General features: G+C 39.1%; 3 protein-coding genes across 3 annotated transcripts; 1 reads left to right on the top strand and 2 right to left on the bottom strand.

Annotated features, from left to right (window-relative positions):
• Nucleotides 1-1,449: 1,449 nt before the first annotated feature.
• On the bottom strand, nt 1,450-2,600 carry LOC102967265 (olfactory receptor 1N2-like). Its single transcript, XM_042964737.1, is given in 2 exon segments — nt 1,450-1,745; nt 1,747-2,600. Coding segments are annotated over 2 exon segments (942 nt in total). The 3' UTR covers nt 1,450-1,657.
• Nucleotides 2,601-3,416: 816 nt separating this feature from the next.
• Nucleotides 3,417-26,303, bottom strand: LOC102966986 (olfactory receptor 1J4-like). The gene is made up of 2 exons (XM_042964738.1): nt 25,206-26,303; nt 3,417-4,062 (listed from the first exon to the last, which is right to left on the bottom strand). The coding sequence occupies exon 1, from the start codon at nt 26,173-26,175 to the stop codon at nt 25,234-25,236; it is 942 nt and encodes a 313-aa protein (XP_042820672.1). The 5' UTR covers nt 26,176-26,303; the 3' UTR covers nt 3,417-4,062; nt 25,206-25,233.
• Nucleotides 17,585-18,520, top strand: LOC102970375 (olfactory receptor 1N1). The gene is given in 5 exon segments (XM_015543040.2): nt 17,585-17,885; nt 17,888-17,980; nt 17,983-18,053; nt 18,055-18,405; nt 18,407-18,520. Coding segments are annotated over 5 exon segments (930 nt in total).

Genomic DNA, 26,303 nt, shown 5'->3' with positions numbered 1-26,303 from the left:
ATGGTGTATTTGGGTGCCTGGAGGGCAGAGGTGGTGATATTACAGGTAAGAAATTGGCTCAGAAAAAAAGGGATATTACCGACAAACACAAAGGTTGATTAAAAAAATTTTTTTTTAATGTTTATTCACTCTTGAGAGAGACAGAGACAGAATGTGAGTGTGTCAGGGGCAGAGAGAGAGAGGGAGATACAGAATCAGAAGCAGGCCCCAGGCTCCAAGCTGTCAGCACAGAGCCTGACGCGGGGCTGGAACTCAACAGCTGTGATATCATGACCTGAGCCGAAGTCGGACACTCAACCGACTGAGCCACCCAGGTGCCCCAAAGGTTGATTTTTTAAACCTCTGCTTTCCTACTAGAAATTGCAGTAGTAGATTGCTGTGGTCAGGGCACGTAACCTACTTCAAGGCCAGGATGGTCTGGTCTGGTTTCCCTGGTTGTCATGTTATTTCCACCTCTTCTATCTAAGAAGAAGGGATGGAGAGAAGGGAGGATGGCCAAAGGGAAACGCACACAGGTGCAATCTTCTTGTATAATCATCTTCCTTTCAAAGCACGATCTATTGTAGAAGACATCAAAAAGTCACACCCTCCTTTTTAAAAAACTTGATCAAGGATGAACTGGACTTTGAGTCTTTGGAGAGCCCTGTTTTTAGGTGCTTCTTTATCTCTCTGGGGTGACTTTCTAATCATTGTAATATTTTTTTTGCCAACTCTCAAATTTCATTCATAGTTCTAAAAATACCCTCATTTGAAACATGTGGATATAAAAAAAAATAGTAACCTGTAACCCCACTGCAAAAATATAACCTCTGTTAAGCTTGTGACTTCTCAGAACACCCATTTCCACCAGACTACCTTTCCTCAAATTATTGCTCTAAAATTTCCAGCACACATGATTTATAGTTTTGTGTTTGCATTTTGGATATTTTATTAAAGAACCCAGAAAATAAACTGGATACTTTAGTACAAAGTTGGCACACAGTAGGAATACATAAATATTGACTCTGTTTCATCAGCCATTACAATAACAGAAAGGAGTGTTCTTGAGTTAAAGAAATGAAATATTAAGGAAATACCATAAAATATATATTAATTTAATTCTTCATCTCCTATGACAATCATTCAATATTTATCATGATCTCCACAATGTGGTATAGTAGAAAGAGGATGAGTATTAGAATCAAACTTACCTGGTTTGGGGAAGTTATTTACATTGAGTCATACTTTTCACAACCCTGCCTCAAAGAACTGATGTGAAGAACAATGAGGAAACTTGTAAATACTCAATACATGTTTGTATTCTCATACCTTCACCCTGTGCCATAGTACCCAAGAGTAGGGGTACTTGAATCCAGAGCGTATGTCATATACTTTAGTTCACTCTGGCTAATACTCTGGTTTTAGAGATGAGAAGGGAGAATGGTGTCTTGCCTTCCCTTAGCACTGAGATCTAGAGAGAGCCTGAGACAGAACATCTCATTCTAAAGCCAAATAAATGAGTGAGAATCTCCTTTTTGTTGTGCCCCTAACCCGGAGTTACCTGATAACCTTCCCTTAAAAATCAGTCTGAGAGTGGTGAAATCACCAAAATGATGGAGGGCAGGGTTGCTCAGGATACCAGGACCAGGCATCAACGTCATGGTGAGAGGAATGTTTTTCAATTGCCAAATAGTTTACACAAGGCTTCCTTCATGTCTCTGTTCCTCAAGCTATAGATGAATGGATTTAGCATGGGGATAATCACCATAGAGAATGGCATCCCTGCTTTGACTCTCTGCAGAGTGAGTTGATGGAGGAAATAAATAAATACCCATAAGAGATCCATAGAAGAGCAGAACCACTGTGAGGTGAGAACCACAGGTAGAGAAGGCTTTCTAGCACCCTCGAGGAGATGAGATGCCAAACATAGCCCAGGAAATGCAGACATAGAAGAGGACAATCAGCATGAGGGGAACCGTGAGGAACATCAGGCCCATGGTGATGATCATCAGCTCACTAATGCGGGTATCTGAGCAGGCAAGCTTCAGTAGAGCACTGGGATCACAGTAGAAGTGAGGGATGGCTTTGTGGGCACAGAAGACCACATGGGTCAGCAGCAGTGTGTCCACCAGGGCAGGGCAGTTGGTTAGCACCCAGCACATGGGCAGTTGGTTAGCACCCAGCATTAGTGCACAAAGTTGGGGACTCATAGCTGTGCTGTAATGGAGTAGCTGACAGATGATCACATAGTGGTCATATGCCATCACAGCCAGAAGGCAGTTGTCAAGGCCACCAAACACAAGGAGGAGATACAGCTGTGCAAGGCAACCAGAATGGGAGATGGTCCAACTCTGGGTATGAATGTTGGCCAGCATTTTGGGTATTGAAGCAGAGGTGAAACAGACATCAGTTAATGATAAGTTTGCCAGGAAGAAGTACATGGGAGTATGAAGGTGTGGGTCAGAGCTGATGACCAGGATGATGAGCAGGTTCCCTGTCATGGTGAACAGGTACACGCCCAGGAAAACGCCAAATAGGAGAGATTGCTCCTCTGGCTGCTCAGAGAGTCCTAGAAGGAAGAAGTCTGAAATAGTTTGGTTCACTCTGCTTGGTTTTCCCATCCCTGTAGTTCTTGTTATCTGTTCAGATATTCCCTGTGTTAGTATTTAATTATTAGATCAACCACAGATGTATCTGTGTAGCCAGAACTATATTGGGGAAAAAAGGGATAATAAATGGACCTTGACAATGAGAATCTTGGATCTCATTGGACATGTAAGAAAATACCCACAGGACATAGAAACAGGCAAGATAATATCCATACAAATGCAGATTGTGCTTTTGGTTTAAATGGGGTCCAGGGAAGAGATCAGTTTGACTAGAGAAGTCAGTGTAGGCTATTGGAGGAGCTAAGAATTGAGCATATCCTTGAAGGCATGATTGGAAAAGTCATTAATGTTTGGTGATTGATAATTTCCTTTGATGCCTCTCCCCCAACACACACACACACACACACACACACACACACACTCACCAATTAGACAAAATAGCCTCCTCTCTACTAGCCTCCCCAATCCCTAGAACTTGACTGCACCATTTAGCTCCCTTCCCTATGCCCTTCCCTAACTGGGGCCACAGGGTATGTGGGCTAAGGGCAGTGAGTATCTGTGATGTCCCATCTACCGCCTCTCCTCCTCTCCACAAACAGGAAGGGGGCCACACCCACCCCATGATCACTGTCTCTTCTTTGTCACTGTCCTCTTCCTCTTCTGCTTCTTTGTACCTGTATTCACTCTAGGAACTGATATTTCAGTTCTCCTGGCCTCTCATCATGATCAGCTCCTATTTGTAGAGACTGGTTAAATACCAGACATCTTCATGGCATTCTTTTATTCTTCAAAAGGCCATGACATAGGTGCTACTATCTTTGTAAATGATGACACTGAGCTTCAGAGATATTTGATGTATTCAAGATCAGATAGCTAGTAAATGACATTCAAATGCAGGTGTGCCTGACTCCAGAGCCTGTGCCTTTACCCCTACAATTGTACCATATTTCTCCAATATTTACTTTTCATCAGAGGAAGGAAGATGGAAGGAATCAGGCTCTGGTTCTCTGGGCTTGAAAGTAGCCACTCTGTTCTGCTCCCCTGGGATTTAGAGAGAGCTGGTGTGAGAGCTCATTCCATATTGGCCTTGTAAAAACTACGGCCTTAGACGTTTCTGTGAATAGTTAATCCTCTATTTGTTCTTTGGTTCGTAGAGTGACTTCTGATCTTAGGTGGAGAGTCAGCTCATCTACCCAGGAAACTTCTGCCTAGTTGTTGTGTTGGGAAGTGTGTGTGTGTGTGTGTGTGTGTGTGTGTGTGTGTGTGTGTGTCCTGCCCCTTGTAGATTCTCAACTGTGAGAGCATGGATCAGTGTCCGGCATCTTCAGATTTTCCATTTCTTTCTCCTGGATGGATAATTCACAATGAGGAAGTTTCTGGGATCTTTAAGACTCAGTCAGCAGAGTTTGTGTCTATTGAGTCCAGAGTTCATTAGGAACATGGAGTGTATGATTCCTTTGCAGCTTCCCCAAGCCTGAGAAGACAAGAGACTTTCTTAGGGTTTTAAAGGCTTCTTGAAAACATCTCCCAGAGTGCTCATTAGAGCCAACCTCAGTGTCATTGTGCAGGCTTTCCTCCAGCCAACTCTGGCTGGATGCTGGGAGAACTGAGGGCAAATATTTCCCAGAGTTAAGCTCAGATGTCGGTCTCAGGAGTGTGATCCTGAGGCCTCTTGCTGGGATACAGTGCACTTCAGCCTGACCAGCAGGTCCCTAGGAAATTGTACCTATACACTGGACAGTTGAATTTCTGTCCCATACTCTAAGCAAAATTGCATCGAGGGAAGTGTCAGAAATATAAATTATAATGATTTCTGTTGGTGATTTTCCTAAACAAAGTAATTCTAATGTAGAGCAACCTCCTCAAGTCCTAAACTCTCAACTAAATGAGGCAGCCTATATAGAGCACACCAACCATAATGTCTGATACACAGAAGCTGCTAAAAATGTTTTATCTCCTGTATTTTTATTAATACTATTGAATTGATACTGTTATTAATATTATTGAACACTTTCATTACACAATCTCAAGTAATACAGGAAGCTTAGATACAGGAACTATTATTATTCCCATTTTACAGATGATGAAACAGAGGTCCAGGGAAGATAACGACTTGACCAAGGTCACACAACTACTAAATGAAGGTGGTAGAATTCCAACCTAAGTCTGCATGACCCTAGAATCCATGTTCTTAACCACACTTTGTCCTAGTATCATTACTGGTTTTAATCGTCAACAATTCCACAGATAGAAAATAATCTCATTTTTCTAACTCACATGTCTCTGGTTACTAGTGAGATTGACTATTTGTTTCATCTGCTTTTTAACCATGGTTAATTATTCCCCGAATTATCCTATTAATATGTTTCTCCTTTATCTACTGGGATATTTGTGGGGTTTTAAAATGGATGTTAGAGGCAATAAAACAAATGAAAATATTTTATGGGTGTTGTTTTCTGTCCTTGCCATTCCAAGACGTCTACAACTTTTTAAAAATGTTTTTTATAGTCAAAATTGACAGATATGTGGCTTTGTGATTTTTTCCATTACTTTTATACTGAAAAGTCTTTCCATCTTACATAACAGGAAAATGTCATTTAGTTATTTCTTCTAAATTTTAAACAGTACATTTAAAATTTTTTCTCCTTTTTTCTTGCAATATTTTATTTAAATTCAAGTTACTTAACATACAGTGTAGCATTCCTTTCAGGAGTAGAATTTAGTGATTCATCCCTTAAATATAATACCCAGTGTTAATCATAACAAGTGCCCTCCTTAATGCCCATCAACCCAAATTTTAATTTACTTGCAATTTATGTTGTGGTATAGTGAAATAAAAAGATCTACTTTTAATTACTCACAATAGCTAGTTTTATCAGGACTATTTTTTAATAACTCATGCATTTTCCAGTGCACAGGTCTGTGCACCTGTGCCTGGCCTTTCCAAATCATGTGGGCTGCTCACAGCACTGGCAGCAGGGTTCTGAAAGTGGGCCTCTTGACAGCAAACATTTTAAGAGATCAAGGTGAAAACTGCATGATTTTCATAAAACCTAGCTTTGGAAATCCTAGAATCTCATTTTCACTACCTTCTATAGATCAAAGAAGTCACGAAGGCCAAGCCAGTGACTAAGGGAAAGAAATTAAGCTCCATCTGTCCATAAAAAGAATAGCAAATAACTTTTGGCTTTCTGTAATTTACCACCACCTGAAATTATTTAAATTCTTCTCACATTCAAAATCAATTCACTCCTTCCCTCAAAGCTCAGAATTTCATTGCATTGGAACATCAGGTCAGTGTCCAAGATCTTGTGTCGAAACGAGGTCCTGGTGAAAATGTGTTTCCTTAGATTCACTTCCCTGTTCATTGTCCTTCTCAACCTGGAGACCTGGGACGTGAGAGACAAGTTATCTCTCTCCTCCCTCCTCACGCGTACCCACCATGATGCTGATATGGGCATGGGATAACTACAATAGACACTCCAAATCCTCAGGGGCAAGGATAGGACAGAGAGAGGAGCAGGAGGCAGAGAGTGATGTTGTTGCTTATACTCTACTGATGGATATACCACACTTCATCTGTTCTACTGTTGATAGCCATTTAGATGATGATACAAATATTCTTATACAGCCTCTTAGAGAACATACATACACATTTTGGTTGAATATATATTTAGTAGTAGAATTTGGGGGTTCTAGGTTTTGCATGGTTTCAACTTTAGTTTTTCAGAATGATTTTCATGTATACATGACAAATATCTCCTCTGGGTGTTGACTTTTCACTTTCTTATTGGTGTCTTTTGAGAAATAGAAGTTACTAATTTTAATATAGTCCAATTTATTTTTTTCTTTATGATTATGTTGTTTGTGTCCTAAGAGATATTTGCATACTTCTTCATTATGAAGATATTCTCCCGTGTTTCCATCTAAAGTCTCCATTATTTTTTATTTCTATATGAATCTCTTTGGACTTGATTTTTATATACAGCATGAGGTCAGAGTCAAATTATATTTTCTCCCATTTGGGTATCCGATTATCTCAGATGATTTATTGAAAAGGTCATCATCCTGGAAAGTTTATTCTGCTATGTTGAAGAGTCACATTCATAATTCAGGTGAACATTTATCTATGAATCTGTTTGTAGACTCTTCTGTTTCATCAGTTTTTCTGTCCTTGGTAAATACCACAGTTTCAATTATTATAGTTTTATAATATCTTGATATATGGTTGTATAAGTCTTCTAAATTTGTTTCCTTGGCTATCCTTGGTACTTGTGTTTTTATGTGAACTTTAGAATTAGCTTTACACACACAGACACACACACAACCTGCTGGAACTATGAATGTAATATCACTGATAGGCTAATTTGGGAAGAGTGTATACCATAGTAATGCTGAATTTTTCAATCTATTAATATAGTATATCTCTTCATTTTTGCCTACTTTATTTCAATAACGTTTTAATAATATTTTGTAAATTTTAGTAAGGAGGTCTTGCACATTACCTTAAAAGTATTCCTAGGTATCTGCGCTTTTAGAGTCTAAAGTAAATAACATGTTTAGAATGTTTGTTTCTGTTTGTTCATGGCTAGGGTGAAGAAATGCAGTTGGTTTTGTATGTTAACTTTTGTATTGAGTGACCTTGCTATATCATTTTATTAGTCATTTTATTAGTCATAGATTTGGAGTGAATTTTTAGGTGTATAATCAGATTGTCTGATAATTATCTGATAATAATACCAGTATTTCCAATTCCTATTTTTCAATATTTTACTTAAATTCTAGTTAGTTAACATATTGTGTAACATTGGCTTCAGGAGCACAATTTATCACTTATATATAACACCCAGTGGTCACCACAAGTGCCCTCCTTAGTACCCATCACCCATTTAGCCCATCCCCCTGCCCACCTACCCTCCATCAACCCTCAGTTTGTTCTCTATAGTTAAGAGTCTCTTATGGTTTGCCTCCCTATCTCTTGTTTTTCCCCTTTGCCCTATGTTTATCTGTTTTGGTTCTTAAATTCCATGTAGGAGTGAGATCACGTAGTATTTGTCTTTCTCTGGCTGACTTGTTTCACTTAGCATAATACATTCTAGCCCCGTCCATATCATTGTAAATGGCAAGATTTCATTACTTAATAGCTGAGTAATACACACACATGCACACACACACACATACATACATACATACATACATACCACATCTTCTCCATCCATTTATCAATCAATGGGCATTTGGGCTGTTTCCACAATTTGGCTATTGTTGATAATGCTGCTATAAACATTATCCCTTCAGATCAGTACTTTGTGTCCTTTGGATAAATACCTAGTAGTGCAATTACTGAATCATAGGGTAGTTCTGTTTTTAACTCTCTGAGGAACCTCCTTACTATCTTCCACAGTGCCTGCACCAGTTTGCATTCCCACCAACAATGTAAGAGGATTCCCCTTTCTCTGCATCCTTGGCATCACGTCTTGTTTCCTGCGTTAATTTTAGCCATTCTGACTGTTATAAGGTGGTATCTCATTGTAGTTTTGATATGTATTTCCCTGATGATGAGTGATATTGAGCATCTTTTCATGTGTCTATTAGCCATCTGTATGTCTTCTTTGGAGCAAATGTCTATTCATGTCTTCTGCCCATTTTTAATTGGGTTATTTGTTTTTTGGGTGTTGATTTTTATAAGTTCTTTATATATTTTGGATACTAACCCTTTATCAGATATGTCATTTGCAAATATCATCTTCCATTCCAAAGGTTGCCTTTTAGTTTTGTTGATAATTTCCTCCTCTGTGCAGAAGCTTTTTATTTTGGTGTAGTTTCAATAGGTTTTTTTTGCTTTTGTTTCCCCTGCCTCTGGAAATAAGAAGTTGCTATGACTGGTGTCAAAGAGGTAACTGCCTGTGTTCTCCTCTAGGACATTGATGGTTTCCTGTCTCACATTTAGTTCTGTCATCCATTTTGAATTTATTTTTTTATATGGTGTAAGAAAGTGGTCCAGTTTCATTCTTTTGCGTGTTGCTCTCCAGTTTTCACAGTACCATTTGTTGAAGAGACTGTCTTCCATCAATAGTCTTTCCTTCTTTCTTAAAGATTAGTTAACCATAGAGCTGTGGGCCCATTTCTGGGTTTTCTATTCTGTTCCATGGATCTATGTGTCTGTTTTTGTGCCACTACCATACTGTCTTGATGGCTACAGCTTCATAATATAAGTTGAAGTCTGGAATGATAATATGCCTCCAGCTTTGCACTTCTTTTTCAAGATAGCTTTGGCTATTCCAGGTCTTTTCTGGCTCCATGCAAATTTTAGGATTATTCATTGTAGTCCTGTGAAAAATGCTGTTGGTACTTTAATATGGATTGCATTAACTGTGTGCATTCTTTGGGGTAGTATAGACAGTTTAACATATTTGTTCTGTAATGAAATGGCACTAAATTCCTATCTGTCAGTAATTACTCCAACTGTAAATGAGCTACATACTCCAATCAAAACACACAGAGTATCAGAATAGATATAAAAAAAAAAACAAGACCCATCTATTTGCTGCCAGCAAGAGACTCATTTTAGACTGAAAGACACCTGTAGATTGAAAGTGAGGGGATGAAGAAATATTTACCATGCAAATGGATATCAGAAGAAAGCCAGAGTAGCAATACTTATATCAGGCAAACTAGATTTTAAACTAAAGGCTGTAACAAGAGATGAAGAAGGGCATTCATTACATCATACTAAGGGGGTCTATCCAACAAGAACATCTAATAATTGTACATATTTATGCTCCTAACTCAGAACACCCAAATATATAAAACAATAACAAACAGAAAGGAAATCACTGATAATAATACGATAATAGTAGGGGACTTTAACACCTCACTTACAGCAAAGGACAGATCATGTAAGCAGAAAATCAACAAGGAAACAATGGCTTTGAATGACACACTATACCAGATGGACTTAACAGGTATATTTGCAACATTTCATCCAAAAGCAGCAGAATATGCATTTTTTTTCAAATGCACATGGAACATTCTCCAGATTAGATCACATACTGGGTCAGAAATCAGCCCTCAACAAGTACAAAAAAATTGAAGTCATACCGTGAAAAATTTCTGATCACAACACTATGAAATTTGAAGTCAGTCAGAAGAAGAAATTCGGAAAGATCACAAATTCATGGAGGCTAAAGAACATCCTACTAAAGAAATAATGGTCAACCAGGAAATTAAAGAAGAAATTAACAAGTACCTGGAAACAAATTAAAATGAAAACATGACCATCCAAAACCTTTGGGATGCAGCAAAAGTGGTCATAAGAGGGAAGTTTATAGCAATACAGGTCTACATCAAGAATCCAGAAAAGTGTCAAATATACAACCTAACCTTACACCTAAAGGAGCTAGAAAAAGAAAACAAATGAAGTATAAAGCCAGCAGAAGAAGGGAAATATTCCTAGTTTCCTATAGGTTTTATTGCAAATGGGTGTTGAAGTTTATCAAATACTTTTGTTTCATCTATTGAATTTTTGAAATGATTATTCTCCTTTACGTGTTAGTGGAATGATTTTCATTGATTGGTTTTCAAATGTTAAACTAACCTATCATCACGAATAAATCCTTTGGCTCAGTGTAGTATGCTTTCTGTGTAACTCTGATTTTAATTTTGTAATTTTTCATTTAGAGTTTTGAAACATCAAAGATCATTCTTTGATTTTCCTTTCTTTTTATTTACCTCTCAAATTTTAGTATTAGTGCCATGCTTGCCTCACAAAAAGAGTCACAGACTTCCTTCTTCTACTATTCTGGTGAAGAGTTCAGTGATGAGTTCATGTAAGACTGATTATTTCTTCCTTAAATGTTTGGAAGAACCCCACAGTGAAATCACTGGGGACTTGATATTTTTATTATGGGAACTTTTGATAATGCATGCCATTTCTCTAGTAGATAGGAAACTATTCAGATTTTCTTTTCCTTTGTCGGCTTTCATGTATTTTATCTTTGAAGTATTTGTCCATTTTACTCAAATTGGCATTCATCAGCTTAAAGTTGCTCATAATAGCCTTACATTAAAAAAATTGTCCTTACATTAAAAAAAGTACAGGGAGTAAAAAACACAAATAATACCTGTAAAAATTAATGAATGTTTATATATGTATATATCCATGTAGCCACTATAGATGGAGCTAGAGAGTATTATGCTAAGCGAAGTAAGTCAGAGAAATCAAATACCATATGATTTCACTCATATGTGGAATTTAAGAAACAAAACATAGAGAAAAAAGAGTGAGAGAGGCAAACCAAGAAACTGACTCTTAACTATAGAGAACAAACTGATGGTTAGCAGAGGGGAGGTGGCTGGGATGATGGGTTAAACAGGTGATAGGGATTAAGGGATGCACTTGTGATGAGCACCAGGTGTTCCATGGAAGTGTTGAATCACCTATTGTACACCTGAAAATAATATTACACTGTATGTTAACTGGAATTTAAATAAATACTTAAAATATATACATTTTAAAAATGTATTATGACATTTTAAAATGTATTAACGACATTTTCATCTCCCCAGTTTTCCTCAACATTACCCCAGAGATAAAAATACTGACACTGATACTTTTTTGAGACTATTTAGCAAATAGAACTCTCAATTATTTTGGATGGGAATGTAAATTTGTATAAGCATTTGGAACATCGTTTGCCTACATATACTAAAGTTAAATATTGCTTACCCTAAGACTCAGACATATCACCTCTGCATATACACCTGAGAGAAATAAGTACATATGGCCCACAAAAGACATACTTAAGGATGTTCCTGTCACCTTTACTCATAATAGTCAAAAATTGGAAATGACCATATATGTTCATCAACATAAAAAATGAATAAAGTATTATTTGTGTAATGAAATATTATATAGCAATACAATACAAATCATGTCACAACATGATTGAATGTGACAGATGTCATGTTGAGCTAAAGAAGCCAGATGTAAGAGTTCTACCATGTGATTCCTTTTATTTGAACTTTAATGATAGACAAAACTAATATTCTGGTAATATGTATCACAAGAGTAGTTACCTCCAAGAGGATAATGGCTCAGAAGGGAAAAGAGGGAGCCTTCTAACTTGGAGGAGATATTATATATCTTGATTAGCGGGGTGTTACACAGGTGTAAACATGAAAAATTCATTGAGTTGTGCACTTTAGATTTATGTGCTGTGTTGACTTATGCCATAACCCAGTACATTTTTGGAAACTGGCTGGTAGCTCTATGCTTATAGATGGAGCTGTTGACTTTGAGTTCCACTGAAGCGTGATCTGGCTTGGAAATGCGTTTTGAGGAGGGGTCTCCAATGCCAGTAGGAGAAGAAAATTATTCTAATATTCTATATTCAAGATAGAGGTCTAGAAGAAAAATCTGGATAAAGGGCTGTGGGTCTCAGCATTCAACATTTGGTGTGCATGTATACTCATATATTTTCCTTGTTTTTCACATGATTCACTAATAATATAATTCTGAGCTATTTGTGGCAACCCCCATTCCCAAGCTTCTCCAGAAAGTAAACCTCCCAGTTTCTAGCTGGGATAAGACAGGGATAGCATTCCCACAGGGTGGGGTGTAAAGAGTAATCTAAGGGACCTAAGTTTTCCTGAAATAACTGTCACCTCTTAGACTACCCTTTCACTCCTGGGTCCCACAGTACCAAGGGCTTCCAGTTTGTGGGCCTTTTTGAGGATTCTTTGGTGTGACAAGATTGATTCTTATATTTCACCTACTGCCAGTTTAGAATTCCACTTTTCCATATCTGTTCACTCATTTAATGCCACATGGAGATAAAGAAAAATTGCAGCATATGGAGCTAAACATGCAAAGAAGACCTTGTTCAATACTATTGGCAGGTGAAGATATGGAGAAAAGAGAACTCTTGTTCACAGTTGGAGGAATTCTAAGTCGGTGCAGGCACTATAGGAAACAGTATGGAGGTACCTCAAAAAATTAAAAATAGAACTACCATACAGTCCAACAATTCCACATCTGGTAATATACTTGAAGTAAATAAAACACTATGTCCAAGAGATATCCGCACTCCGTGTTTATTGCAGCATTATTGGCCACAGCCAAGACACGGAAACAATGGAAGTGTCCATCGGGAGATGAGTGATATAGAAGCTGTGAGACACACACACACATACAGACACACACACAATGGAATACTCTTCAGCAATAAAAAAAAAAGAATGAAATCCTTCCGTTTGCAAGAATACGAATGGACCTTAAGGATATTATGCTAAGTGAAGTAAGATGGAGAAAGACAAATACTGTATATGTGGCTCTCACTTATATGTGGAATTAAAAAAATGCCAAAAAACCAAAAATCCCATACTTATAGACAAAGGAATCAGATTTATGGTTTCCAGAGGTAGGGGTTAGGAGTTTGGGAGTTTGAATAAGGTGGTTAAAAGGTAGAAACTTTCAGTTATAAGATAAATAAGTACTGGGGATATAATATACAACATGATGCCTATAGTTAACACTACTGTGCAGTATATTTGAAAGCCATTAAAAGAGTAGATCCTAAGAGTTCTCATCACAAGAAGAAAAAGCAATTTTTTCCTTTTTTTTTGGTATCTATATGAGATGATGGATAAGTAAACTTACTGTGGTAATCATTTTACAATATATGCAAGTCAAGTCACTATGCTGTACACCTTAAACTTATACAGTGTTGCATGTAAATTATATTTCAGTAAAACTGGGGGAAGAGATGATTACAGGAGGGGGAAAATACTGAACTCAATTCCACTGGAAAAATAAAAAAGGCAAGAGGACTTTTTTTTTTTTTTAAAGTAAGCTCTACACCAAATGTGGGGCTTGGACTCATGACCCTGAGATCAAGGGTCACATGTCCTACTGACTGAGCCAGCAGGAGGATTTTTAACTGCTGGGGTGAGCTAGTGGAAAAGCACTGGAGGCTGTTATAAGGTTGGTTACTGTGATTAGATTGTGTTTGCTGACTGGCATCCACTAAAGTAGGGCTCCTACCCTTCCACAGAGACTGGGAGATAAGTATGTTCTTTCTTCACGATTGCATTTTAAAGAGATGGCTCCCAGGCCCTTAAGGAAGACATTCCCAGGTTGTACAACTGTCAAGAACATGAGAGAAGACTTATATCTCAAAGGGGCAGAGAAAAAAAATAACTCTGTAAGTCTTCTAAAGTAAAGCTCTAAGAAAGTGGAGGTCAAGGGCCCACAGCCAGGAGAAACTGCCTACAGCTTTGTCAAGTTGAGGGCAATGTTAAGACCATCTTGATCACCACTCTCCCACTTCTCCCCTCACCACTCCCTTTCTACTTTTATCTGTCCTTGTGGGGTTTATGACTTTTTTAAAAAATCACTTTACTTTTAGCAGAATTTTAGGAGAGTGTAAAATTAGATACATGACTTTTTAAAAAAATTTTAATGTTTACTCATTTTTGAGAGACAGAGGCAGAGCACAATTGGGGGTGGGGCAGAGAGAGACAGGGAGACACAGAATCTGAAGCAGGGTCCAGGCTCTGAGCTGTCAGCACAGAGCCTGATGTGGGGCTAGAACTGTGAGATCATGACCTGAGCCTAAGTTGGACACTTAACCAACTGAGCCACCCTGGCGCCCCAGGATACATGACTTTAATATAACATCTTTAACTGGAATCCCGAGAATTCTTTCAGAAATATATATCATATGCCTCTAACCTCTTTGTAGCAGCTTCCAGATTTCTTTATAGGAAGAAATTAGGAACAGGAATTTTGTTGCAAGTGAGAGAGCTAGGATATTTATTTACAGAGAAAGTGCATTTTTGCATGGACTGTTTACAAATCAATACAAACAGCATAACTCCTTAATGCTACCACTTAACAGAGAAAAAGTAACAGCTTCCAAAATTTTTTAATGAAGCCAGTACTATACTAATTTGGTCTATTATGAGAGATTCAGACAGTAAATTGGGCAATTATGAATGTTAGCTCTAACAAGGCTCTAGGGAACTCTGTCCCATGGCTCCCTGTCTGCAGGTGCCCAAAGTGGAACCCTCTTCAGCTTTCTCCTGTTATTAGCCTGATGAGCCAGCTCCCTGTTTCTGAGTTTCTCAGTTCAGGTTTCAAAAGACAAACATAACATACCTCAAAACTCCTGAATACCTGTGTTGAAGGGGATCAGAGTACCACATGTCCCAGAGCATCTTAAAAATCCAGTACAGAACTTCTTTGTTCCAGCTGATGAATGTAACTAAGATAACTCTGGCCTTCCCTTCAGATTTATCCTTGGCTTGGTTTTGCAATCCTTTGTTGATCTCTTAGGCTTCTTGTCTAGAATCCTTCTCTCTCTTGCTCTCTCACCCTTGCTCTTGCTCTTGCTCTCATTCTCCCTTTTCCCCTCTAAACTTATTTTTAACCTCAGCTTAGCAAGCTCTTTTTTGCTTCTGTATTTATTATTCTTGATCCTAAATTCTGATTCCAGTAAATCCCATTACAAACGTTGTCAAGAAGAATCTGAGCTCTTCCTACCTTCCTCCCAAATTAAGGACATCTGCAATGCTTTCTCCTTAGCAACCAGAGTAGCAGTAAGAAGAGAAACTTGAGACAAACTACAGGCTAGTAGTTATTGCCTTTGTAATATCCTCTCCATCATGTCCAAACCAGCTCTTACTTGTTGGCAGACACAGTAGATGAGGAAGCAGTGGAGGTAAATAAAGGGATCTTACTACCCTGTGATGACAGAGACACAGGTTGCCCTAAGGTTCAGGAAGCACCTCATTGTTGTCTCTAGGATCTACAAAGTTTTCCGAGACTTTAGACAGGATTAAGGATGAGAAACCCTTTTAGGGAAAGGAAGAACCAAAAGATAGAACAAGAGATATTAGCACAAGGCCCTTGAGTACAGCTTTGGACACTTTTAGAGGATTTCTGATGTTAACTGGTTGGTAGTATAGACTGAGGGACCTCTATAGAAATAGTCTGATAAAGGGATTGTATGCCAACAGAGATAATTAAAGAGATACAACAGAGATAATTAGGTCTTCCGTAAAATAAATTGCAATCTCTTTGAGGTCTCCAATGGAAATGAATGGACTCATTCACTAAAGGTAGGATCTGGATGCCAAGACCAGCATGTCTGCTGGTCTGCATCACCTTCCTCTTGAGAAGATTCACTAAAGGTAGGATCTGGATGCCAGGACCAGCATGTCTGCTGGTCTGCATCACCTTCCTCTTGAGAAGATTCACTAAAGGTAGGATCTGGATGCCAGGACCAGCATGTCTGCTGGTCTGCATCACCTTCCTCTTGAGAAGATACACATCAGTTGAGTCTTAAGAGAGTCTCCTGCCTCCAGGACATGGTTATTAGAATGTGCCCAGTTACAGAGCCTAACCTTTGTGAGGCATTACATTTGCCATTGAGAAATAGAGTAGGGGAGAAAATAGCTTGTGGCACCTGGTCTCTCAGGGTAAGTAATATAGCTCTGAGATGTGTTCCCCAATTAGTGTAGGGTTCGGCAGTAGATAAATATGTGATGGTTCTCAGTTATTGCTCTTGCTACTGTTTGAAATATTAACTTCAAAATAGAAAAAATCCTTCAATATATCTTGTATTGGTTTGGAGGTGGTTTTTTCTTTAGGTGTGGACTCTGAATAGAGATTGGGAGTAGGGATGTATTTAGATCTGTAAGATATTGATAAGAAAAATAATGAAAAATGGAAAGGTAGCTGACTGAACAGAAACAGTTCTAGTCTGAGAGCCTGGATACTCTGAATCTTATGCTATCTCCCCCTAAGAAGCAGTGTTAACTTTTACAGTCACTTCACTTTTCCAAAACTTTGCTTAATCATCTATGAAGCATCTGGAGCAGTTGACTAAATGAAGTTTTCTTAATCCCTATTGAGCATCAAAATACCTGAGGAGGGTTTAGTTTTAGTTTTAGTTTTTTAAATACAGGTACCCAGACTATCTCATAGATAACTTAACTCAATAGGTCTGAGGATTCTGTACTTTTAAAAATCATCTCACAGACCAATGTTTGAGGACCTCTGGACCAGATGATTCTGTAGGGTCTATCTCATTCCTAAACTTCATTGTTTTTCTATAAAAGACTAGTATCCAAGATAGAAAGGGCAAGCGAGGCTAAAGCTATGAAAGTAGAAATTTTGAGAGACTAAATGTTTGAAGGTATCTAGGTATTCTATCTATATTGACTGATGATGCTGTCTCTGGTGTCCAATGCTATGGGTTGAAATTCTGTCCCTAATATTTATAAGCTGTGAGTCCCTCTGTATGTTAGTCAATTCTCTTCCCTATACAATTGTATCTGCTTCCTAGTGCTATTTAAGGAGTAAAGGAGATGAACTGTATGAAGTGCTTAGTACAGTGGCTGATAAGTGTAGTAAGTGGCTGGTAAATGTCAGCTATGGGATGATGATGATGCCAATGACAAAAACTCAAATACAAGAGGGAAAAAATACAGAACTCCTTATTTCCTATTTAAGAAGAAATGATACAGAAATAAAGGAACATGAGTTCTTTATATGCCCTTCCCTGTAAAATGAGATATTGTGGTAGTTTAAAAAAATTAAATGAATTTTGGGGCTACCAAGAGAATGTAAAATTCAACTCATCTCAGTCTACTCATGTACTGGGCAAAGCAACGGTGAAGCTGATATGGGATGGTAGACCTCGTTCAAGGCTTGGTAATGCCAGGACTGAAAAGTACCCAGAGCCTCCTTAGAAGAGTATAAAATATTGACCAGAGGGAAAGAGAAAAGAAAGGAAGAATCTATGAGATTCCTAAAAAAGAGGAAAAATAAGGAAGTAGAGTCAGATTAGAAGTGAAGTCAGATTAGGGAAGATAATGAATATAAAGAGAGATTTGGAAGTTAGAAGATTTGAGAGTCATCATCACATGTAGAGTTCTAGAAGAAATCTAGCATCTAACTCTCCTCCCTAGCTTCCAGATGCTGCAGAGTCATGGAAAACCAATCCAGCATCTCTGAGTTTTTCCTCCAAGGAATATCCAAGTTACCAGAGCAAAAGCAGTTCCTCTTTGGAATTTTCCTGTGTATGTATCTTGTTACCTTAACTGGGAACATGCTCATCTTCCTGGCCATCAGATCAGACCCACACCCCCACACCTCCACGTACTTCTTTCTGACCAACCTGTCTTTTGTTGACATAGGTTTAACATCTTCCACAGTTACCAAGATGCTGGTAAATGTGCAGACTCAACATCACACCATTTCCTATGCTGGTTGCCTCACACAAATGTATTTCTGATGTTTGGTGATCTGGAGAGCTTCTTCCTGGCTGTAATGGTGTATGGCCATTATGTGGCCATTTGCTGCCCTCTCCACTACTCCACAGTCATGAGCCCCAAGTCTGTGCCCTGCTGCTTGCATTGTGCTGGGTCCTCACCCACACTGTTGCCCTGACTCACTGTTGCCCTCCTCATAGCTTGGCTGTCCTTCTCTGTTGCTGGGGAAATAGCTCACTTTTTCTGTGACATAACTCTTATCCTGAAGCTGTCATGTTCCGACACTCACATCAGCATGTTGATGGTTTTTGCCATAGGAGGCACAGTACTCATTGTCCCCTTTATCTGCATTGTCATCTCCTACATCCACTTTATATTGGCCTTCCTGAGGGTCCAAACTCCTGGTGTAGAAGGCAAGGCCTTTTCCACCTGTAGTTCCCATCTCTGTGTTGTCTGTGTGTTCTATGGGATGCTCTTCAGTGCCTACTTGTGGTCTGCCTCTGTTGCCTCTGATGAGAAGGACATGGCAGCAGCTGCAAGTGTACACTGTGGTGACCCCCATGTTGAACCCCTTTATCTATAGACTGAGGAACAAGGACATGAAGGGTGCCCTTAAGAGGCTCCTCAGTCACAGGAGAATTTTATCCTCTTAGATGCAGTGATGGTGGCTTTTCATTAAAGCCACAAACTTGGCTTCAGTTTTGGGTCTGCCACATACTAGCCATAAGATTGTAGTCCCATTACCTATCCACTCTGAGCCTTAGTCTTCTCATCTATAAAATGGAGATAGTTAACCTCTATCCAGTAAGGTGACTGGAGGACTAGATGAACTGAGATAAACTCTGAAGTGCATTTTGTATAGTGACAAATAATAGTAGGTTTTCAATAAGTGAAAGCTATTTTTATTACTGCTGTAAGTTTTCATCCTTGCCCCCACTCAAAAAATCAAAACAATCCTTTCTCTGAGATTCACTCATTCAACAAATATCTACCAGACCCCTGCTAGGTGCTGGGAGCTAAGTGCTAAGAGCTAAGGAACTTAAGTTCCTTAAGCGCATGGGATAAGACCAAGTCCCTGCTTTCATAACACTTCCATTTCCAGATTATTAATTCGCCAATCATAAAAAAAATTGGGGGCTGTGTTGGTGGTAGCATTAAATGGAGGTAAAGATGAAATAAATAAAGGACAGAGGTTACTTTCCAGGCGATGCAGACTAGATAAAGGGTTCCATATCAGAAGACTGAAGTTCAGAGTTGAGATTTCTGTACTGGTTGCCCCACTTCACACAGTTTGCCAAGATTTTACCAGAAAGGATGAATTCTTTGTGCTGTCTCATCCCTTTGATGGTCAGAAATGCTCAATGCCAGCACCCTTTAATGACTTAAAAGGTGTGAACACTGTAACCATCTTTGTTTGCTTCCAGGTTTGCCTTTAGATCTAAAAAAGAGGCATCCGCCACATAACTTAGTTGCAGAGTTGGAAAAAGTTTATAAGCAAATAAGTTTTCTTCTGCCTCTAAGAATCCAGAAACATTTGAAATATGATTTTTTTTAGAGAGAGAGTGCAAGCAGTGAAGGGGCAGAGGGAGAGAGAGAGAGAGAAAGAGAGAAAGAGAGAGAATCCCAAGCGGCCCCATGCCCAGTGCAGAGCCTGACCTGGAGCTTGATCTCATGACCATGAGGTCATGACCTGAGCCAAAATCAAGAGTTGTATGCTTAACCAACCCAGGCACCCCTAAAATATTATTATTTAAAAATAAGAGCCATACAAATATCATATGACTTCACTCATATGAGGACTTTAAGAGACAAAACAGCTTAACATAAGGGAAGGGAAACAAAAATATTATAAAAACAGGGAAGGGAACAAAACATGAGACTCATAAATATGGAGAACAAACAGAGGGTTACTGGAGGGGGTGTGGGAGGGGGGATGGGCTAAATGGGTAAGGGGCATTAAGGAATCTACTCCTGAAATCACCGTTGCACTATATGCTAACTAATTTGGATGTAAATTTTAAAAAATTAAATTAAATTAAAAAAAATAAGAGCCACATAATTTAAATTCCTTACATTTCTCTGGTATGACGAAGTATCTACTAGCTACCCAAATCCCATTCCCCATTGCACTTTGTTTCTCAGACTGAACCTATCTTAAAATGTTCCATGATTCCTCTATTTATTTAAACAAATAATTTTTGAGCATTGCCCACACAATCAAACTGTTCCAGACTTCCACAGTTGGTGAGCACAAATGCAAATTGTGTCAAGCCACATGCCACATCTTAGTACTTGAGTTTTCCATTTGTTTGATAACCTGAATCAGGACTTGACTTTTTTCTCTAGATCTCCTTTCCAGATAATTCTCTGTAGGAGTCCTTGGTAGGGCCAGGGGAGGGGGGCATTCTTATAGTCAGGGCTGGAGCTGGTGGCCACCCAGGAGTCCTTCTCTTTTGATTTCCTTAGTTTGCACCTCTTCTTTCAGTCTATTGACATCTAATGTTCTAGATTGTGGGCCACAGAAGGCCTAGCTTTATTCTGTCCTTTGAACTGGCAAGAAAAATACCTTCTACTTCTCATGATCCGTTATTTCAAGAGAGGGTCCCTTGGAAGAGTTCTAAGGCCTGATGACATAACCCCTGGATACGAGGAAGGCTAAGGTGTAAGATTACTGGATATAGCTCCACACTATCCCTGCCATCAGTGTCCCCTTGATGTCCTGAACCTGCTACTCAAACTGGCCCAATTAGCTCTACCTTCTGGTTTCTCTAGATGGTGGTTTCTCTAGATGGTCTTCTAGTTTCTTTCTCCATTCTGAGCCTCACGGAATCTTAATCCAGTGGCAGTACAGACATGTTTTAACCCTGTTTGGGGCTTTCCCACAGGCCCCAAGCAGACTAAGAGATGAGACTACATGTCTGTTTTGGTTTCCCCAATATCATTGTGTCAGTTAACAATTAAGTCAGCATAGAGTGTACAAAGATCCACCTGGGGACTCTATTACCTGTCACTGTTGAGTAGTCTAACATTCTTAGGTCCTACACAGTCAAAATAGTTACCACTGTATTCAAAGTTCCAAATTTATTCTTCTTTTGATACATCCTAGTATACCCACCCCAATCCCTATGTTCACACTTCTGTTCCTTTAAGGTCACCCGTTTTAAGTAGAGTTATATGATGTTGACAATAAAATAATTCACCCTGAATTATTTGTAAATACAAATTATTTATAAGTCTTTTCATGTAGGTAGTGTCATGTGAGTAGGATGTGCTTTCAATTGGGATTGAGTTGGGGGTGATAATGAAGAGCTTTCAAATTTGCCTATTTATGGTATTTGCCTGCCTTTTGCTTGGAATCTTAAATTTTTTTTAAATGTTTATTCATTTTTTGAGAGAGAGAGAGAGAGAGAGAGAGAGAGAGAGAGAGAGAATGAGTGGGGAGGGGTAGAGAGAAGGAGACACAGAATCTGAAGCAGGCTCCAGGCTCTGAGCTGTCAGCACAGAGCCCAACACAGGGCTCAAACTCATGAACCTCTAGATCATGACCTGAGCCAAAGTTAGATGCTTAACTGACTGAGCCACCCAGGAGCCCCTGGAACCTTTTTTTTAAAAAGCAGGTGGTGGGGTACCTGGTGGCTCAGTTGGTTAAGTGTTCAGCTTTGGCTCAGATTATGATCTCACGATTCATGGGTTCAAGCCCTGCATCGGGCTGTCGGGCTCTGTGCTGACAGTTCAGAGCCTGGAGCCTGCTTCAGATTCTGTGTCTCCCTCTCTCTCTGTCCCTCCCCTGCTCACACTCTGTCTCTGTCTCTCAAAAAATAAATAAACATTAAAAAAATTTTTTTAAATAAATAAAAAATTAAAAAAACAGGTGGTTAGAAACTTGTTTCCTCCAATCAACAAAACTAAAAGGTAACCAATGTAATGGGAAAAAATATTTGCAAATAACATATTGAATGAAGGGTTAGTATCCAAAATCTATAAAGAATTTGTGAAATTCACCTAAAAAACCAAATAATCCAGTGAAGAAATGGGCAGAAGACATGAATAGACACTTTTCCAAAGAAGACATCCAGATGGCCAACAGACACATGAAAAGATGCTCAACATCACTCATCATCAGGGAAATACAAATCAAAACCACATTGAGATACCACCTCACACCAGTCAGAGTGACTAAAATTAACAACTCAGGAAACGACAGATGCTGGCGAGGATGTGGAGAAACGGGAACCATCCTGCACTGTTGGTGAGAATGCAAATTGGTGCAGCTGCTCTGGAAAACAGTGTTGAGATTCCTCAAAAAATTAAAAATAGAACTACACTACAACTCAGCAATAGCACTACTAGGGAATTTATCCAAAGGATACAGGAGTAGTGATTCATAGGGGCACATGTATCCCAAAGTTTATAGTAGCGCTTTCAACAATAGCCAAATTATAGAAAGTGCCCAAACGCCCATCAAGTGATGAATAGATAAAGCAAATGTGGTTTATGTATACAATGGAATACTACTTGGCAATGAGAAAGAATGAAATCTTCTTCATTTGCAGCAACATGGATGGAACTGAAGGATATTGTGCTAAGTGAAAGAAGTCAGTCAGAGAAAGACAGATATCATATGTTTTCACTCATATGTGGAACTTGAGAAACTTAACAGAAGACCTGGAGGAAGGGAAGGGGAAAAAAGTAGTTACAAACAGAGAGGGAGGGAGGCAAACCATAAGAGACTCTTGGATACAGAGAACAAACTAAGGGTTGATGGGGCGGGGAGGGGAAAATGTGGGATGCGCATTGAGGAAGGGCACTTGTTGGGATTAGCATTGGGTATTGTATATAAGCGATGAACCACGGGAATCTACCCCCAACACCAAGAGCACACTGTATGTTAGTCAATTTGGCAATAAATATATTTGATAAAAATCTTGTTTCCTCACTTCTAAAAGACTTTTTTAATGTTTACTTATTTATTTTGAGAGAGAGAGTCAGAAGTGAGTGGGAGAGGGGCAGAGAAAAAGTGAGAGAATTACAAGCAGGCTCTGTGCACTGTCAACTCAGAGCCCAATGTGGGGCTCAATCTCATGGACTGCAAGATCAGGACCTGAGCTGAAATCAAGAGTTGGATGCTCAACTGACTAGACTACCCAAGTGCCACTCACTTTTAAAAGATTTTAAAGCCTGATCAAAATTATTCAAAGTGCCTAGCCTTCATTATGTTCTTAAATATCAGTTTACAGAACCAGAAATCCAGAACAATCCTATTCTACCACCTACTTCCCATTAATTACCAAGACCACTCTAGTCTACCTTCTAAGATATTCTTTTGTCTGTCCCCATGCCATTGTCTTCATTCAGGCCTTCATCATCTGTGACCTGGATGTACAATAACCTTCTGATTGAGCTCTCTGTCTCTAGGCTCTCCAATTCATTGCCAACCCATGTGGTACATTTGTTACCTGAATAGTCTTCGAGGATACAAATGTAACCTTCCCCAGGTTTAATCCCTACTGGACCCCATCCCCAGCAAATGGCACCCAGTCACTTGAAAGGCAATGTCTTAAGTCCCCAACAGAACATCCTAACCCCTTCACCATATAGTCCTTATCTGACTGTCTAGACTCATCTCTTGCCCCCCTCAACTCATACACACATATGCTTTAGCAACACCCACTTTTTACATTTTCCTCAACTATGCTATTTCAGTGCCCTCATTCACTCTGTTCTCTCTGCCAAGACTGCCATTTCTCTCATTAGGCATCATCATCCTGAACATCTTTCAAAAACCAGCTACAGGACTACCTCCTCTGTAAAGCTTTTGGTGATATCCAGGCAGCGTTAACTATATCCTCCCTATGCTACTGCCATTTATTATATTTAGGCCATTGTCTCTAAGTTCATTTTCCTCAACTGAAAAATGCAGATAATAATGTACATGCTTCATAGGATTATTATGAGCACTAAAAAAGATAACAGATAAAGCTTTTAATTGCATGCCCAACACAGTAACATGCTCAATAAGCACAACTATTATTAATGGTATTATATTAAAGCACTTTTTAATATTCCTGTATATTTTTAGCTCACTTGTCTCTACACCACTAGACTGTTCCCTTCTTTTGCATGGAGGTTGGGTCTTTATCCAGCTGTGTACGACAAGGTCTAGACACACTGACGTAGAGTAGGTAACTTGCTAAATAGCTAATGAATGACAGAATCTATATGATAGGCAAACTATAAAAGACTCTTAAAAACTGAGAATAAACTGAGGGTTGATGAGGGGTAGGAGGGACGGGAGGATGGGTGATGGGCATTGAGGAGGGCACCTGTTGGGGATGAGCACTGGATGTTGTATGGAAACCAATTTGACAATAAATTTCATATTAAAAAATAAAAAAATAAAAGGTTTAGGAGATACCTACTTTAAAAGTATTTACAGTTCTATATCATGAAGGAAAAGCATATAAAATGTCCCTGATAACTTCTAACCACTGATTTTTTTTTAAATACAGGTTTTGGTTCATAGAAAAAAAAAAAAGAAAGTCTCACTATTTTTCTGGTATTTACTCTATCCTAAATGACAAATAAATTAAAATGTATTCTCTCCTGATTTCATTTATAGCTTCTTTCTCAAAGAATAACTTTCCAATATCACCCAATTTCTCCTTCCCCCTAGCTCCCAGCAATCACCATTCTATATCTGCTTCTCTAAATAGGACTATTTTAGATTCCACATAAAAGTGAGATCATGCAGGATTTGTCTTTCTGTGTCTGACTTATTTCACCTAGTATATTGTACAAAGTTCAGTTATGCATGATGAAAAGGTTTTTGAGAACTAATGTACAGCAAGATGACCACAGATATCAATACTGTATTGTATACTTGACATTTGCTAGGTGAATGTATCTTAAATTCCCTCACCACACACACAAAAATAAAACAAAATATTAACTATGTGGAGGTGATAGGTATATCAATTAGCATGAAATGGCAATCATTTCACAACACATACATATCAAAACATAAAGGTGTACACTTTAAATACATATAACATTTATATGTCAATTATACCTCAATAAACTATTTTTTGAAAAGAACTAATAAATTCCCAGGAAATAAGGGGAGAAACATACATTGTATTAGCTACGTGATATCACAATCTAAAAGACAAGAGTGGTAATCAATAATATCAACTAAGAATTCACAGCCTCTACTAAAGAGTTGGTAGGAAAAGAGTGAATAACTGTAACAATGTAATTGAAGTTGTCAAATATATACTGAGCACCTATTCCATGCTAGGCTTAAGATTAGGGGTCTAGCATCTGGGGATATGTGATTACCTATGTCTGTTATAAAGATGAGCAGATGTCACTGACATAAGACTATTGGCCTGTTGAGGAGTTTCTCCAGGGACCCTTTCATGTCTCTGTTCCTTAGGCTATAAATGAAAGGGTTAAGCAATGGAGTGACCACTGTGTACATCACAGAGGCAATAATGTTCTTGTCACTGGAACTGCTGGATGAAGGGAAAAAATACAGCCCAATGATTGTTCCGTAATACAAAGATACCACAGAGAGGTGGGAGCCACACGTGGACAAGGCTTTGCAGATCCCCCTGGTAGAGGGAACCTTCAAGATGGTGGCCCCAATGTGGCCATAAGAGATCAAGATGCAAATTAGTGGGATAGTAATGACTGCCACACCTGCTGTGAAAATGACCAGCTCATTAAGGGAGGTGTCTGAGCAGGAGAGCTTGAGCAGGACACCAAGGTCACAGAAGAAATGGGGGATGGCATTGTCGGCACAAAAGGACAGCTGGGCCAAGAGGAGAGTGTGAGACAGGGCATTGGCACAGGACAGGATCCAAGATACAGCTACTAGTAAGATACTCACCCCCTCTCTCATGATGGTGGTATAGTGGAGTGGGTGACAGATAGCCACATACCGATCATATGCCATTGATGTGAGAAGAAAGTTGTCCAGATCAGTAAAAAATATGAAAAAATACATCTGTGTTACACAGCCTGTGTAGGGGATGGATTGATCCTGAAAGTGCATGTTTATCAGCATCTTGGGGACAGTGACAGATGAGAAGGAGACATCTGTGAGGGCCAAGTGGCTGAGGAAGAAGTACATAGGGGTGTGGAGGCGAGAGTCCAGCCTGATGAGCAGGATGAAGAGCAGGTTCCCCAGCACCGTGGTCAGGTACATGCCCAGGAATAGGGTGAAGAACATGCCCTGCTGCTCTGGCCGGATGGGGAGCCCCAGGAGGAGGAACTCAGATGTGCTGCTCTGGTTCTCAGGCCTCATGTTCACCTTCTTCTGCCTGGGGTAAAAGGACAGTGAAAAAGCAGAAATCAACAGATGTTAATTTAACCTCAGGCAGATAAAAATGAGATCCTTTTTACTGGTGAATATGCCAGTGTCTGTCTGCATTG

This window comes from Panthera tigris, chromosome D4 (assembly GCF_018350195.1).
Source record: "Panthera tigris isolate Pti1 chromosome D4, P.tigris_Pti1_mat1.1, whole genome shotgun sequence".
NCBI lineage: Eukaryota > Metazoa > Chordata > Mammalia > Carnivora > Felidae > Panthera > Panthera tigris.
The sequence above is the reverse complement of the archived record's forward strand: the minus strand, read 5'-3'. Positions and strand labels throughout refer to the sequence as shown.